The following is a 14,179-nucleotide window of genomic DNA, read 5'->3' on the forward strand; positions in this document are numbered from 1 at the left end:
AGGCTATATGCAAACACAACCAAACCATGAACTTGCTGCTGCAGCAACAACGACAAGGGGCGCAAGAGGACTTCCAGACCGCTGCTGTGTGTTGCGTCATTGGCGGCGGCTACGCGTGGCGCATTGAGGACGCCATCCGCAGACACAAAATCATGTTCGAGTTGGTCAAGCCCTTAACCCCAAAGAGCCGTCTTCTACACAAGCGGGCCCTATGCCAGCCTATAGAGTGCTCAAACCTCATCGGTGTTTGTTTAGCGCCTCCTGATACTTGGCTCCTCCAGCCCGTGAGAAGGGAGGGGAGGGGATGGGGGGTTGTCGGGGCGGTAATTCTGAGAATGTGGGCTTTTTTGTTCGCGTGGCTGCAGGGTGGCGCGGGAATTCTGGCACCGGCGAGGACTGCGCGAAGCGTATAGACACCCTACTAGTGCAGCGCCCTTCTGCTCGCTTAGCGTTCTCCCCTTAGACCCCAAAAAGTAGAGTCGCGTGCAAGCGGAGTTGGTTTGCAGGCTTGCTTGCGGGGAGGACGACGCGTCCCACAGCCTACCGTGCACGCCCCGTTCGCTCTGCTATGACGCGCGAAAGCCCATAGTGTAGCTGCTAGAGACACGTTTCGTAAACTGAGACGCAGTGTTTCGCTCGAGCAGGCTCTCCAAGAGTGTGCTTGTCGCTGCGCGAAACCCCCCCGACGTTGTTGGGGAAGGAGTCAGTACTGGCATCAGCCACCACACAGAGACCGCGAGTCTCTTGAGGCGCTTTCCTGCCAAATATAGGGGCTACAATTCTCATGAGTGATGCGTAATCTCCTTGTAAGACGCGCCTTAAAAGACTGGCGGTACTCGCTCCTGCAACTCGGAGTAGCAGCAAACCTTCACATACGCGCCCAACTACCACTTGACGTGTAAAAGCCAACCCGACAGCACGAGGCGCAGGAATAATTTTAGCTAGTGCTAGAGGACGGAGACGGACCTTCTACTGCTTCTTTGTTCCAACTATCTCCCTGACCAACCAGTATTGTCGGCGCAGCCAAGGAGGAGCTTTGCGGGCTGCTAAGGACCCCAGTAAAGGCATAAACACGGACACTAAGGAAGAACTTGGAGCACGAAGGACATATATTGCAACAACTCTTCCTTTAGCGAAGCGGTGAGCCCTGAGGGCCCCCAGGCTGCGGAAGGAACACTAACCAGTGGTGAAAACTGCCCTATTGTGCCTCGCTGTGCGTTCTACAACGTACGAACTCGGAGTCTTATTCGTTTCAAGGCGGCCCAAACGAATGGAGGCTCTCTTATTGCACCTTTTTCTAAAGAAGGAGTTCCCGCCTATACCCTAACAACGAAGAACCACTGTTCGCTGGAAAGGCCTCCCGCACCACTACTGGCCGCGTTCCCACTCTGACTGCCCAACATGGCACATCAAGCTGCATTTGAATATATTTACAAGGGGCCAGGGGTCAGTGTTTGGCTGCAGACAGCGAGAAGGCTTTGGCCGTATTCCGTCCGGCTTGGACGGCGCGGCAGAAACGCTAGATCGAAGGAGTCAATGCGCTACCTGGGAAAGACGAATCAGCAAATTAAACATGTATTCAGAATACCACTCATAATTTGTGTATTTTGCGCTGTTAGTGGCCCTCACCCCCCCACAGGCGAGATGGGGGCCCCCGTGAGGCCCCCTAGCCAGGGACCCCTCACTCGAGTCGCTAGCAGAAAGTTCTTAGAATGAAAGGAGTCCACAGGCAGCTCATTGAGTCTTTCTGCAGTTCATTGGTGTGTCGTGAGTCGGCAACAGTAGGAACGTCCACACTCGACCATGCTGCCTGTGCTGCACATTGAGGGTGTAGGCGTAGGGTCCAGGGAGCAGGAGGGCTAGAGTTTATTCAGGACTCAGACAATGAAGCTTCCTTAAGGCTCCATGCAGCAGGGAGATGTGCATTGGTGGCAGATTTTGCCTGGCGCTGCTGTTGCAGCTGCAATTGCTGCTGTACCCGCAGCAGGCCTTAGGGTCTGTGCTGTTGCTGCAGCAGCGTGGATGTGCCTGCACTGCAGCTGCAGCTGCGCCACCCGCCTACCTTCTCGGGCCTTTGCTGGACTGCAGGTACCCTGCAAGAACTGGCACCAGCGCTACCACAAGAAGCGAACGCAACACCAACAGCAGCAGGAGCCCCCAATGTGCCTCCCCAAGGCTGCACGCCAACCCCTTGCTTGTGGCAGCAGCGGCACCGGTCTCTTCTGCATCAGCAGCATCAGGGCATGAGGCCTTGCCTTCCCACTTGCGGGAGTATTACCAGCGAAACCTGCACCTCAAGGAGGAGTCGCACCCCGTCGCCATCGCGCACAGACGGGTCCTTGAGTACCTCGTCGGGGGCCCCCTGAAGGGGCCCTTCAGAAGCCACAGGGGCTCTGAGGGGGGGGCGAGTGGCAAGGAAGAGTTTGGCTCGAAAAATCTCGAGGGATATAGCCAGGAGGTGCACACCGATACGGCGCTCAAGCAGCAACACCAAACAGAGCTGAATGACGACCCCTGCTGCGTGAGACCTGACGCAGTCTACACAGACCTAAGGGGGTCGCCTGTAGCACTTTGGCATTCACTGTCTCCCCTGCTCTCGCCAGCCGTCAACTTTGGCCTTTTGAATATCCCAGAAGACCATCCCGCCCGTTCCTCAAAGCAAACATTCTACACGACAGGGGTCAGTAGTACAGGGGGCCCCAACGAAGGCCGCCGCCTATGTCTACGCACGCATACCTCGGCTCACATCCCCGCGTGCCTTCAGTGGGCCCTTCGACAATGGGGGCCCCCCAAACGCGGCTTTCAGGGGCCCCCCGCAAAGGAGGCCCTAAGGGAAGGAGGCTTACAGGGTGTCGGAGCCCCTGGGGGCCCTTTGACGTTGGTGATCAGCGGGGAGGTATACAGACGCGACGCCATTGATTGCTGGCATTTCCCAGTCTTTCACCAAATGGACGTCCTCAGGGTGTTACCTCCAGGAGCAGATGCGCTTCAAGACCTAAAACAGGTATAAATCGAGGATTGCCACGCGTCATTTCGAGGAGCCGGGGGCCTCTCTACATGCGTCGCATAGTTATTGTGTGAAGAAGCTGAAGTTCCCCGTATATGGCTTTTTGCGTTGCAAATGCACAGGTGGTTGGCGAGTTGTTGGGCTTTTTGTTGCCAGGGCGGCAGTACCGCCTCCTTAAGGACTTTTTCCCCTTTACGGATCCTTCCATAGAGGCCGAAGTGGGAGTTTCTTACGCTGCAGTTGTTACAGCTGCTGTTGTTGGTGCGGCATGGGCGTGTGTGTCTGTCTATATATATATATATATTAATATATATATATGTGTGTGAATTGTATACGTATATGTCTGTGTGTGTGTGCATATCTGTGATTGCACGTGAGGGTGTGTATGCACATGTCTCTCCATCTCTATTTATGTCTCAATCTGTCTCTGTCTGTGGGTGCCCATGCAAAAGTGTGCAAGGCGTATGCCACTTTGCATGCCCTTGGGCTGTCGCAACGGTAGGCCTTGGAGGTTGGCGTGCTTTTGCAGGTTTTGGGGGATGACAGTCGCTATCTCGAGATTCTTGGAGGCGGCATCTTGCTCCCTTCAATCGTCTCCGCAGCGATGCCGTTGCCCTTCCGATACAAATCAGTTTCTGCAGCACAGCAAGTTTCTCAGCTGCCAGTGGTATGGGCGTTGGGTCTTGGCTTGGACCGCGTGTGCATGTGTGGCTGCGCTATTGGCGACATTCGTCTCCTTGTCGAGAGCCACCCTCTGCTCCTACAGCAGTTTTCGGACGGGATCCTAAAGAAAGTGCGGCCTTTTTCAAGACTTCAGCCGGTAGGCGTGCTTCTCAGGCGTAGTATGCAGGTGTTGCCCTCATTCGGTTGCTGAAGGCATTTCTTTAGGTGCCTCGACTTGGACGTTCGTGTCGGACGGTGAAAGGGAGACGCCTGTTCTCGATGTGGGGTATATTTCGCTGTACGCGCACGATGCATGCGGCCAGCCTCCATTGTGCTCTTGCCTTGCCCGGTCCCAGGTGTCTAAGGACCTGTGTCTGTGGATTGACAAAAAAGACATTCTCGTCTCCAGCGAGGGCAACCAACAGTGGCACTGGTAATCTCAGACCTTGACCTTAAGCCGTATACGCTCCCTAGTCCTCAGTCTTAAGACAAGGCAGTAGAGGCATCGGCGGCACCTTTCGCCAAGGCAGATAGTGTTGTCTGGCATATGGGTGGCACTAACTGCTGCTTGAGATGTCGCGTGTCTCCCGCATCAGCAGGATCTCTCCCGCTCTTCTCCTGTCTCTGTGTGTGCACGTGTCTGTATATCTGTGCGCCTCCACACGTATTGCTGTTGCTCTGAGTGCTGCTGTTGCAGGCGGCACGAACTCGCTCTTCTGTCGCTGGTCAGGGAGATGGAGGGCCCCCTGCCGCCCTCATCCGCTGCAGTGACTGACAGATTCTTCCACCAGGGCCGCGGATCCTTCTCGCTGACGCTGCGCCTTACTTTTGAAGCCCCCCCAACTGTCTCCGTAAGAAGCTTGAGGCTTGAGTTCCGAGGGGCCTAGGGTGTCTAGACAGATAGGGTGGGGCGTTGCACTCGTAATAGGGTCGGCGCTGTGGGGTCGAGACTTCCTTCCAATGTTTTGCGGAGTCCCAAGCCTTAAATCTGCTCTTTAATGGGTAACGGGAATGCGTGCATGCTCGCTCGTGGTGGATGAGTGTCGCTCGAGGCGCCTGCAGGGCAGGCACCTCGAAGCTGTGCAGGAGGGAAAGAGGATTTGGTGAAGCCCTGAGAAAGGGACGCACTGCTTCTCGTATATAGAGTGTGTCCTCTTTTCAGGACCCTGGAAAGCTTTCGCGATTGTCGGTATCCCATACGGAGCTGCTGTCTGCCGCCATCTGTAAATCTCTCCCCGCAACCCTAAGATCCAAATGATTTGACAGCTTGGTCTTCAGCGCTGGCGAGTATTTTCCGGTTTTTTGGTCATCAGCGTCTCCCTTGATCCAACTGTGCTACCTACGTATCGACCCACCAACCTCCCCAATGCTGCCTCTTTCGCTCCCCTGTCTGCCTTCCCAGCTATCGCGCCATGTTCTATGTTGTTCTTTTTGCACCGCCTCCACGGAGGGCCCCCTCAGCTTTTAATGCGCCCACCCCTGCACGCCTTTCACGCCTTATGTCGCTTGGGCTGACAAGGCACTTCCTAAGGCCCACCGGCTTTTCGTTTGGGGTTTGCAGGTTAGGGGTGTGCAGTGGCAGGCATAGGGGCTCTGCTAGGCCTTGCAGTAGCTTCCACACTATAAGAGTTTATATGGTGAAGCTGCAAATGGCTCACTAAACGAATATAGTGTGATTGATGGTCTCTTATATATGGATAACCAGGGTAATCTTGTGGCGAATACTTGGCACAGGCCGTCTTCTCTGGAGGGGCCGTGTTTATTAGATACAAAGCCAACCTACTTTGTGAATCCTGGGGTGGGTTTGCGCCTTTAGGGTTGAGGGCTTGGGGAGTCCGACAGGCGGACGATGCTGGCTGTCCCTGAAGAAAAAATGCAAAGCTGGCTATACGCACTCAAACGTTATAATGTTGAGGGTATGGCATAGGCTAATGGGTTCGTGGTTTACCTTGGTAATCCGGGAGGACGAGGCCGTATTTCTGCTTTAAGGACCTAAGTTGATCACGGGTAAACATATGACACGCGAGAGTCCTTGAATCTTTGGGTTGGAGGCGTCATGAAGAGACGAGCAGCAGAAGGCGGAACAGAACGACAGGGGCATACCCGCAGCGAGGAACATATAAGGGTGGGGGAAAGGGAGTGTAAGTGGGCGATATTTTGGTCCTCAGAGGGACTCGCCAAACGGGCAGGAGTTAGAGGAAAAAGTGAGTGTCACTGCAGGTGGTCAACTGACTGTGGAAGGAAGCGGCCTCCAAGAAAATGGATCCCCTTGAAGTTCTGCGCAAACTTTTTAGGGGCTGTCAGAGAAATGAGCGCTGCGGGGACTAGGGGCGCATGTGAGGGGGGGCCATAGGCTCCTAATCGCACCACGCACACATCACATTGCAACCGTCGCTTCTACACAAAGGCGTACGATTAGGAGGAAGAAGAGGCAGCACTGGGAACGGAAGAAAGCCAGACATCATCCAGCGTCGTCCCCACACGGGGCAAGCCAGAAACTCCTGCCAAGAGGGACGGAGACACATAGATGCGGTGGCACGCATGGTTGAGAAAGAAGAGCTTCGAGAGACAGCGATCAGTGCTTGACAGCGTCATGCAGCTAGCGTCTAGAATGGAGCAGCGAGCAGTGCAGAATGAGCAGACAGAGGGTGAGAGGCCTATGCGTTGTGGAGAATGAGGGTCGAGCAGACAGATACAGAAAGGCCTGTGTGTAACGGAGCAGAGCCTGAGTTCTCCTCTCTTGCCTGTGTCAACATCCCAACCCGACGGGACGTCCACTGCAAATACAGGGATCTGCTCTGCTTGTATTCTTTCTAGGATGGCGGCGTAGGGGGCCCTGGGGGCCCCCTTGAACCCGAATCCAAAGATCGCATCGATTATGAGGTGGTAGTCGGAGACGTCTGAGCAGGGTAACCCGAAAAGAAGCCCGCACGAGGCATAGATACGCAGAGTGTAGGCTTTAAAACTGGATGGTCCAGCAAGCAGCGCTACACGCAGAGGTGTCGTGGGTGTGTGCACGGTGGTCTTTCCGCGATTGCACATGGTGGAATACACTATGCAGATGCTGGGGCGCTTTTTCGCCTCTCCTCTGTCGACAAAGGGTTTCGGATTAAAAGTGTGGGATTAAGGAGTTGTATTGGACTATCACCCTCTGGCAACTCCCGGAAGACCTGTGCTTCGTGTTCCTTTGCCTGCTGCAACAAGTCCTGCAGAGAAGTTTGATTCCCACACCCCCATCGGAAGAAACACACGCGCAACCGTAATCTCGCGCTCTGCCCCCAGACACCACTCCCCAGGAATCCCCAACCCTTTAGCTTAGGGGCTAAAAACGTCAAGGGTATGACGAACAAAGCTTACCTTGTAGAGCTCTTTTTTTGGCTCCACCGGGCAGACCACGTCTGCCTGAACTCCAAAGAGGCGGAGGTGGCGGGCAGCCACCAAGCCATCACCCCCATTATTTCCTGCGAGATAAAGCGCGAAAAAATCGCGCCTTCATGTTTGGGGGAGGGTGCTTGCTTGGGGAGGGGCTGTGTTCGTCGCCCCATATAAATTCCTGCCTGTCAAGAAATGCGTTACAGCCTGCCAAGCGAGAGGAACGACACGGGACGAGGTTCGAGTTCAGCGCTTGAAACTTTCCTGGGCCGATGATCACGAGGACGCGAGCCTCCGCGTTCGGCTGGCGTTTGGTGACTTCGGCGAAACATGAGAAGACGGCACAGGCGACGCTCAGGCCGGCAAGCTCCATCAACTGAGTTCCCAGGACGGCACACAGCCACATGCCGAGTAGCCAGCATCAGCGCCAGAGGGAGCACGAAGCGGCGTATAGCAGTAGGTACCCGGAAAGCCGGACCAAAAGGAAGACGGAGAGCGAGAGAGCAACAAGGTGGAGACAGAGAGGCAAGCAGCCTGAGACATCTTCTCTGAGAATGGATTTAGAAGGAAGACAAACAGGCAAGGAGGCAGCAAAAGTCTATCGATGATCTAGAGGAGCGTCACAGCAGGAAGGCCTCTTGACGACCAACGGGCGAAACATGCCTAGAAAAAAATAAAAGAAGAGAGCAAAGGGGTAATTCAGACAACACGCACTGCAGAAAATGACGAACAGAGACAGAGACACTGCGCAAAAAGCCGCTTCGCGCTTGCTGAAAAAAAGGGGCCTTCTAAAGCGGAAGCCGAGTAATACAGACAGAGGTGGGAAGAAGCACACTGTAAGAGACGCTATACGCCGGAAGGAAGTTCGCCAATGCTCTGGTTCAGCCATTTTCCCATGCTTGATTTTTCTCTGTGTGTGTTGCTGGCATCCGCAGTCCTTCCGTCCCTCCCGCACTGTACCTGTGCGATTCCATATCTGTATTGAGGCCCCATCAGCTCGTCGTCGAGCTGATGGGCCTGTTCGGCTGATAAATACTTTGACACACAGCACACACCACACTTGAGGGTCTCACAGTTTGGGGTGTAGCGCTTCTTGCCAGCGCATCGTGCACGGTCTGGCTTGGGAATGCTTTGCCGTACTGATATAGAGCTCCCAGGCTTCATTTTGAGTGTGTTGGCCTCAGACATAAAGGAAAAAGAAAGACATGCGCCGTTAGAAATCTGGGGGGCCCTCCGGGCCTTCCAAGGGGGCCCTCGCGGGGGCCCTGGATCTCGCGTGGCGAAAATCGCACACCTGAAGGGTCTGACGCTGCAACGCATTGGGAACACCCAGAAGTGGAGAAAATCGCAATAAATACACTTTTTCTTTGCACGCAATGAAGTATAGGTAGGCGTGTGACCGCGGGAGAAGCGCATGTCGCTGGATGCTGCTCAGGTCTGTCCTACAGCTGGCAGAGGACTTCAGGGCCATCCAGTGTCTTTGGGAGCTATGTTCGAGCAAACTTATTTATAGTTAAGAACTATTCTTTTTAGTGCTGTGTACGCCTCATCTTACAGTTTAGGGCTAAGGTTTCTCTAGAATATTTGTCCTCGATGCCTGCTTGCTTGGGGGACTGTATAACTGAAGTGATCTCGACTGTGTGGTTCCGAGGGTACGGCGGAGTGGATAAACGGGGCATGCAACCGGCTAGAGAGCACCCTTGGAGGCGGAGAGGGACAAGTAGATACACGCACAGACAGACACATGGACTGGCGGTGATATCCAGAAAAACTTTATTGAAGATCCCGAGACTGAGGTCAGTGAATGTAGGCCGGTGTGCAAAGAGGAACACGGAAAATGGTAGGGAGGATAGCTGTCCTCTTTCCTCCGTAGAGTAGGACTTGTACTATACGGGGGGTCTTACCAAGGATTTCCATTTAACCCAAAACCAAATACCAAGCTTAGATGGGTGGAGCCCTTCAATGCATCCCTTTGACCTGCTGTCTTCACCCCGCGTAGTTCTAGCAGAAGAGGAAAGCGTGCGGCAGGTAGAATGCATGGACATCGCTGCGCCCTTCAAACACGGGCATTCTTGGCTAGCGGCACTCTTAAAGCAACTGCATTCTTATCCTGTTGAACTGGATGTCTCTGCGACAACTTTGCAAAAATGTACGCTAAAGAGTCGAATCTTTACTAATGCATAATCAAATCAAACTAGTGTAGTAGACTGTACCTAAGTGTACGGTGGACCGCTACACTTGGAAAAGCCTCTTGGGTGTAAATTCCTGAGGCACTGTCCAAAAGGCAGAAAGTAAGAACGAGAAAGGACAAGAGAGGAGACCTGAGGTCAAACCCTAACAGAAGTGGCAGCCTCTATTTGGGGTAGCGCCTCTACACCTATCAACCCAACTCCCTTAGAGAACATCCATATACTGGCTTTCATCTACTAGATATTTTGGTGTCACTAGCCCCGTCTCATTTAGCCGCAAGGGCAACTTTCAAGGAAATTAAAAGACTTTGCAGGTATCTTATCTCATGATGATTCCTTTTTGTGCCTTTGTGCACCGGCACAAACTTTGAAAAGCAACACGCATTGCCGCACTGCTACCCACGTTGTTTCTGCCTTCACCAGTGACTCTCTTTGTAATAACGTTGCACACGTACTTAAAGAAAGCGTGATTTAGTAATAGGTGCACACTTACCGCCGTATACACACACTTTATCCATTAACAGGGCTCATGGAAGGTAGCACAATAAACTAGCAGGAGACCATACAGCCAGCAACAGGAGGGGCACTTTTTGTGGGCTTGGCGCTCGTTGCGCAAAGCAAACAGCTTTAAAAGTGCTTCCTTGTCTTTACTCTGCTTTCTCTTTGGGCCTTTATTCCGTTGATGGTAGTCTGAAGGCTGTTGCGCGTGCTGTTGATTCCTTTCCTGTTGTTGGCACGACTACAGGGTGTCCTTTGTTGCTACTCTGAGCATCTGAAGTTTGTGGATCCTTGATCACGTCCCCAAGTTCATTTTGCAGAGCCGCTACGTCTAGAGGATAAGAGCAGCAAAAGAGGTAGCAGGTGCCAAAGCGTGAGTTTGCTGAGCAGCAGAGCAGCCAAACACAATAATGCCTTGTCTCGTTTCTAGTCGTGTTTGGCAGCAGTTGCTGCCGCTTATTCGCTTGCAGCAACACTACTGCGAGAATACAGAAAGTTTAGCGGAGTTGCTTTGCCTTCTGCAGGAGGCACATGCAAGCTGTTGGCGCTCCTATCAAGGCACTCCATGGCTTCGGGGCCGCGCCAAGGATTCACACGTCGGCAACGTATCAAACTAACGTTAACGCATGGCGACCAACAGGACAAACAATTCAAGCGCAAAGAGTACAGTCTCATCGCGTCTCATACTCTCAATTATCGCTCGTGCAGGAACGAAATGGTGCTCCCTTGACATGAGCAGGACTCCCCAACGGTTCTGCATTGTGTGCTGCACTCAGGTCTTGCAAGCCGGATCAAGCAAAAAATGCCGTATCGCGCGGCCAGCCACGGCGGCTACAATGTAGGCTAATTAAAGACGACTGTGAAGGGCTGGGAATGAAGAACTAGTTTCCTGAAGGGGCTCTCAAGGTTCTATTTTGTTAGCGATGCCTGGCTGAATGTTGGCTGAGAGAGGAGACACGTTGTACACAGCACCATAGCACGGTATCGACTGAAGCACAGGCGAACGCAAACAACGGCAGTACTGCCCGCCCGTCAATTGTCTTTTATCCTTTCGTGGCCTTTGGCATAGCTGACTGACCTTGTCCAACAGCTGCTTTTCCTTTCGGAGTAGCGCCTAGTTACTATACTACTGAATTCTAGAGGGGTTAGGGATATCATTGTACGAAAAAATTGCATGGAAAACATTTGTTGCCCAACCTACAAAAGGGAGTCCCGTAGAATGATGCAGCAACGCGTAAAACCTAAATGTTCTGCCGCTTCGCAGCAGCAGCAGTCCCTACATACTGCATACTTGTGTTCAGGCTCGTGTCTGATGACGATCGTGATAGAAATACTGCTGGCAGCGAAGGCCAGATGCGAGCAGAAACAGCAAAAGTGTGTTCCCAGCCCTCAACATAGAAATATTACGCGTCGCACTGTAGCTATGCGGCTCGACTACCTCCGCTTCTGATACTGCACTATGGTTGCTGCCAGAAAGGGGTGAGGGAAGGCGGCTAGCTGCATGTTTTACCATCCCGGCTGGTCCGTAAGGCATCTCCCCTTGTGTCGCCTTAGAAGGGAGTAAAAGAATAGCGGAGCGTAGACACCTACGGCGTCAAGATCCTTAACTTTCCTCCCACGATTCTGTGTTGGCACGATTCTGTGTTTTCTGCCATTGGCGACTCGGATTCCACCCCAGGATCTCCTTTGTTACCTTCACTTGCTTTAGCTGCAGGCCCCAGATGGCGATACAACGGCAACAATAGCAGCGGCTGCAGCTGGTGCATTTCGGCGTTTTATGTTTCCGTGCGCGTATACCACAGAGAGTCTATACTTCTAGTTCGTTTTCTTTTGTTGCTTCCTCCAGGAAATCACAGACCTAGAGATGTCACCTATCCTTGTCTTCAGTTTCGACGATGACTCTAGGGTGGAGGCTTTACGATAATTTGTCCTTGTGTATGGCTGTGTTCTTGACAGTGACAGCCGTCATGGGCTCACGTATAGGTAAGACCCTAAGCAGGCTGAAGCACGCAATGTTTCTCTGTGGAAGTAACACCACCACGTACTATCCGAACAGCAAAAGCAATAAAGAGCAATAGTAATCAAATCAGTAACAGCTCAAATGACAACACAAACGGATTTGCAGAGGTCCCCAAGAAAAGTGACGTTCTTTTCAGTGCCCTGGCGATCACCACCACCCCTTCGGGGCTGCTACTGCCGTTACTCCATTTGCTGCCGTGGGAAGGATGCCCTCGTTGCAGTACCCACCAGCAGGAGTAACGCTCTCAGCTTGTTCATCCGGGGCAAGTGAGGGGGACACTCCTTCCAGTCTCTCCTGCGCTGCTGTTCGGAGCTTATTGCATCACACTTAATCCTTTTTTATATGGAAGTAGTCTAATCGATGGCATAATACCCTCATGGAACCAGCAAGCAAAACGGGGTGGCCGCGGCACGGGCGACCCTTTCTTCCCGCAGTCGACGCTACACGCTACCCCGTTAAAAAAGCCCGGGCAAAGAAGCGTCACACACATGCAAAACGACCACAACGGGGCTACGAAACCAGACGAAGACATAAAGGCATGTGTATATAGATGGACGCCAAGTTAGCGATGGGTTTAGGGGCCAGAGAGCCTGTACATATCAAAATAAAACACCTTGGCAACCCGGCCCCGAACTTCCACACAAAAGATATACCACAGAAAGAGCAAGTGACAAGTTGCAGTCAAAAGAGCACAGTAAACCGTCCAGCACACCTCACAGGTCGCAGTTTACTGGCCTTGGTCAACTCCCGAAGCACTAGCGCAGGAAGTGTCAGCTTCACCAGCAGGAGCTACATCGTTCCCGGAACTGTCACAACCCCCCATGGAGTGGGTACTGCACAACAGCTGGAGGGTTGGGAAACCTGTACGCTAAAACTCTTGGACAGTACTGGCTAGGCAAAGCCCCCAAAAGTCTGGTGCAGCCACAAACTCGCAGAAGAGATGGCGCACACAGGGAGAAAAGGCATCCCACACTGATTCATCTTGCAGGTGTCGAGGCTTTATTTTCCCTCTACGTACTCTACTAGCTCTCAGAGTCTGTACCTTTCCTGAGGAGCAGCAACATCAGCAGTAATTAAGGGCCCCACGCTGCCAGCGTGCTCCTTTTTATGGGGGTCGTGAAAGCAGGTGAGGGTAACAAAAGAGATGGGGTGGATTCCGAGTCGCCAATGGCAGAAAACACAGAATCGTGCCAACACAGAATCGTGGGAGGAAAGCTAAGGATCTTGACGCCGTAGGTGTCTACGCTCCGCTATTCTTTTACTCCCTTCTAAGGCGACACAAGGGGAGATGCCTTACGGACCAGCCGGGATGGTAAAACATGCAGCTAGCCGCCTTCCCTCACCCCTTTCTGGCAGCAACCATAGTGCAGTATCAGAAGCGGAGGTAGTCGAGCCGCATAGCTACAGTGCGACACGTAATATTTCTATGTTGAGGGCTGAAAACACACTTTTGCTGTTTCTGCTCGCATCTGGCCTTCGCTGCCAGCAGTATTTCTATCACGATCGTCATCAGACACGAGCCTGAACACAAGTATGCAGTTTGTAGGGACTGCTGCTGCTGCGACGCGGCAGAACATTTAGGTTTTACGCGTTGCTGCATCATTCTATGGGACGCTCAGGAGCAGGAGAGTTTGCAGTGGCCCTCAGACAGGCGATCAGAAAGCCTTCAACCCTATCTTCCGAAACATCGTGTCTTGAGCGTAGGCCCCAGCCCCTACATGAAAGGCTTATGAACGCCCAATCTACATGCTCGCGTACTCGGGTCGTAGAAGCCTTTAACTCCCTTGCTTCTTGTTTAGAGCTCACTACTTTTTAGGGGCCTAATAACCAGCCATACACCCCATACCACACGACCTGTAGCCCATTTCTAGCCCCGTACATCCTTAAAACTTCTTGGATGTTGCGACTGCATGCTTTTCCTAGATTATCTTCTCAGGGTCGCAGTTGCTGATTCAGCTTTGTTGCACCGTGTGACTTCTGCATTTAGCGTAGCCTCGCAGTGGTAACACCAGCAGAAGTGACAGTATCAGCGGCTTCATGATGTGCCGCAAGGATCAGCCCTTCGCTACTGTTGGAATACATCATGAAGTAGAGCCATCGAGCGACCCCGGATTTTTCTCTTCATATAGAAAAAATGAGGGTCTAATCTCAGTTGTGGTGGTCCCCGCGGCAGAAAGACCGGGTGGTCTGCTAGCCACGGCACCTGCAGTAGCTGCAGAGTGTACGTAAGCACCAATATATATTATTTTCTTGGCTTTTCCTGCTCCAAGAGTCTAGGCTACCACAGACGGCAAATCAGGGGCAACAAAGGGTACGATGCCTTCTTAGCAGAGAGGCTACTGCGAAGGTTGTTTGAGGTCCTAGCCGCTGAGATGGAGGCTTAAGCGCAGGGAATCAGCGCACCTCCAGTGAGTCTTTTGCTGTCATTGA

General features: G+C 52.8%; 2 protein-coding genes across 2 annotated transcripts; one reads left to right on the forward strand and one right to left on the reverse strand.

Moving 5' to 3' along the window:
* The first annotated feature begins 26 nt into the window (after positions 1-26).
* On the forward strand, positions 27-4,204 carry LOC34623878. The gene is made up of 6 exons (XM_026334658.1): positions 27-160; positions 366-473; positions 2,089-3,004; positions 3,130-3,225; positions 3,537-3,827; positions 4,145-4,204. The coding sequence occupies exons 1-6, from the start codon at positions 27-29 to the stop codon at positions 4,202-4,204; spliced, it is 1,605 nt and encodes a 534-aa protein (XP_026190443.1).
* An 883-nt stretch (positions 4,205-5,087) lies between these two features.
* LOC113146653 (NAD(P)H-hydrate epimerase-like) lies at positions 5,088-7,415 on the reverse strand. The gene is made up of 8 exons (XM_026334660.1): positions 7,310-7,415; positions 7,028-7,134; positions 6,819-6,876; positions 6,391-6,570; positions 5,904-5,994; positions 5,619-5,662; positions 5,454-5,555; positions 5,088-5,272 (listed from the first exon to the last, which is right to left on the reverse strand). The coding sequence occupies exons 1-8, from the start codon at positions 7,413-7,415 to the stop codon at positions 5,088-5,090; spliced, it is 873 nt and encodes a 290-aa protein (XP_026190445.1).
* Positions 7,416-14,179: the final 6,764 nt, after the last annotated feature.

The sequence above is a fragment of the Cyclospora cayetanensis genome, unplaced genomic scaffold (genome assembly GCF_002999335.1).
Source record: "Cyclospora cayetanensis isolate NF1_C8 unplaced genomic scaffold, CcayRef3 CcayRef3_contig_47, whole genome shotgun sequence".
Classification (NCBI taxonomy): domain Eukaryota; phylum Apicomplexa; class Conoidasida; order Eucoccidiorida; family Eimeriidae; genus Cyclospora; species Cyclospora cayetanensis.

Excerpts from the sequence above, each read along its gene's own strand:
- LOC34623878 (XM_026334658.1), top strand. The coding sequence starts at position 27 with ATGAACTTGCTGCTGCAGCAACAACGACAAGGGGCGCAAGAGGACTTC. Across the intron at positions 161-365 it reads AGACACAAAATCATGTTCGA|GGTGGCGCGGGAATTCTGGC; the intron begins GTTGGTCAAGCC and ends GCGTGGCTGCAG. Across the intron at positions 3,226-3,536 it reads ATCCTTCCATAGAGGCCGAA|GTTTTGGGGGATGACAGTCG; the intron begins GTGGGAGTTTCT and ends GTGCTTTTGCAG.
- LOC113146653 (XM_026334660.1), bottom strand. The coding sequence starts at position 7,415 with ATGGAGCTTGCCGGCCTGAGCGTCGCCTGTGCCGTCTTCTCATGTTTC. Across the intron at positions 6,571-6,818 it reads CTTCCGGGAGTTGCCAGAGG|ACGTCTCCGACTACCACCTC; the intron begins GTGATAGTCCAA and ends TACCCTGCTCAG. Across the intron at positions 5,273-5,453 it reads CCCACCCCAGGATTCACAAA|GCCTAGCAGAGCCCCTATGC; the intron begins GTAGGTTGGCTT and ends AGCTACTGCAAG.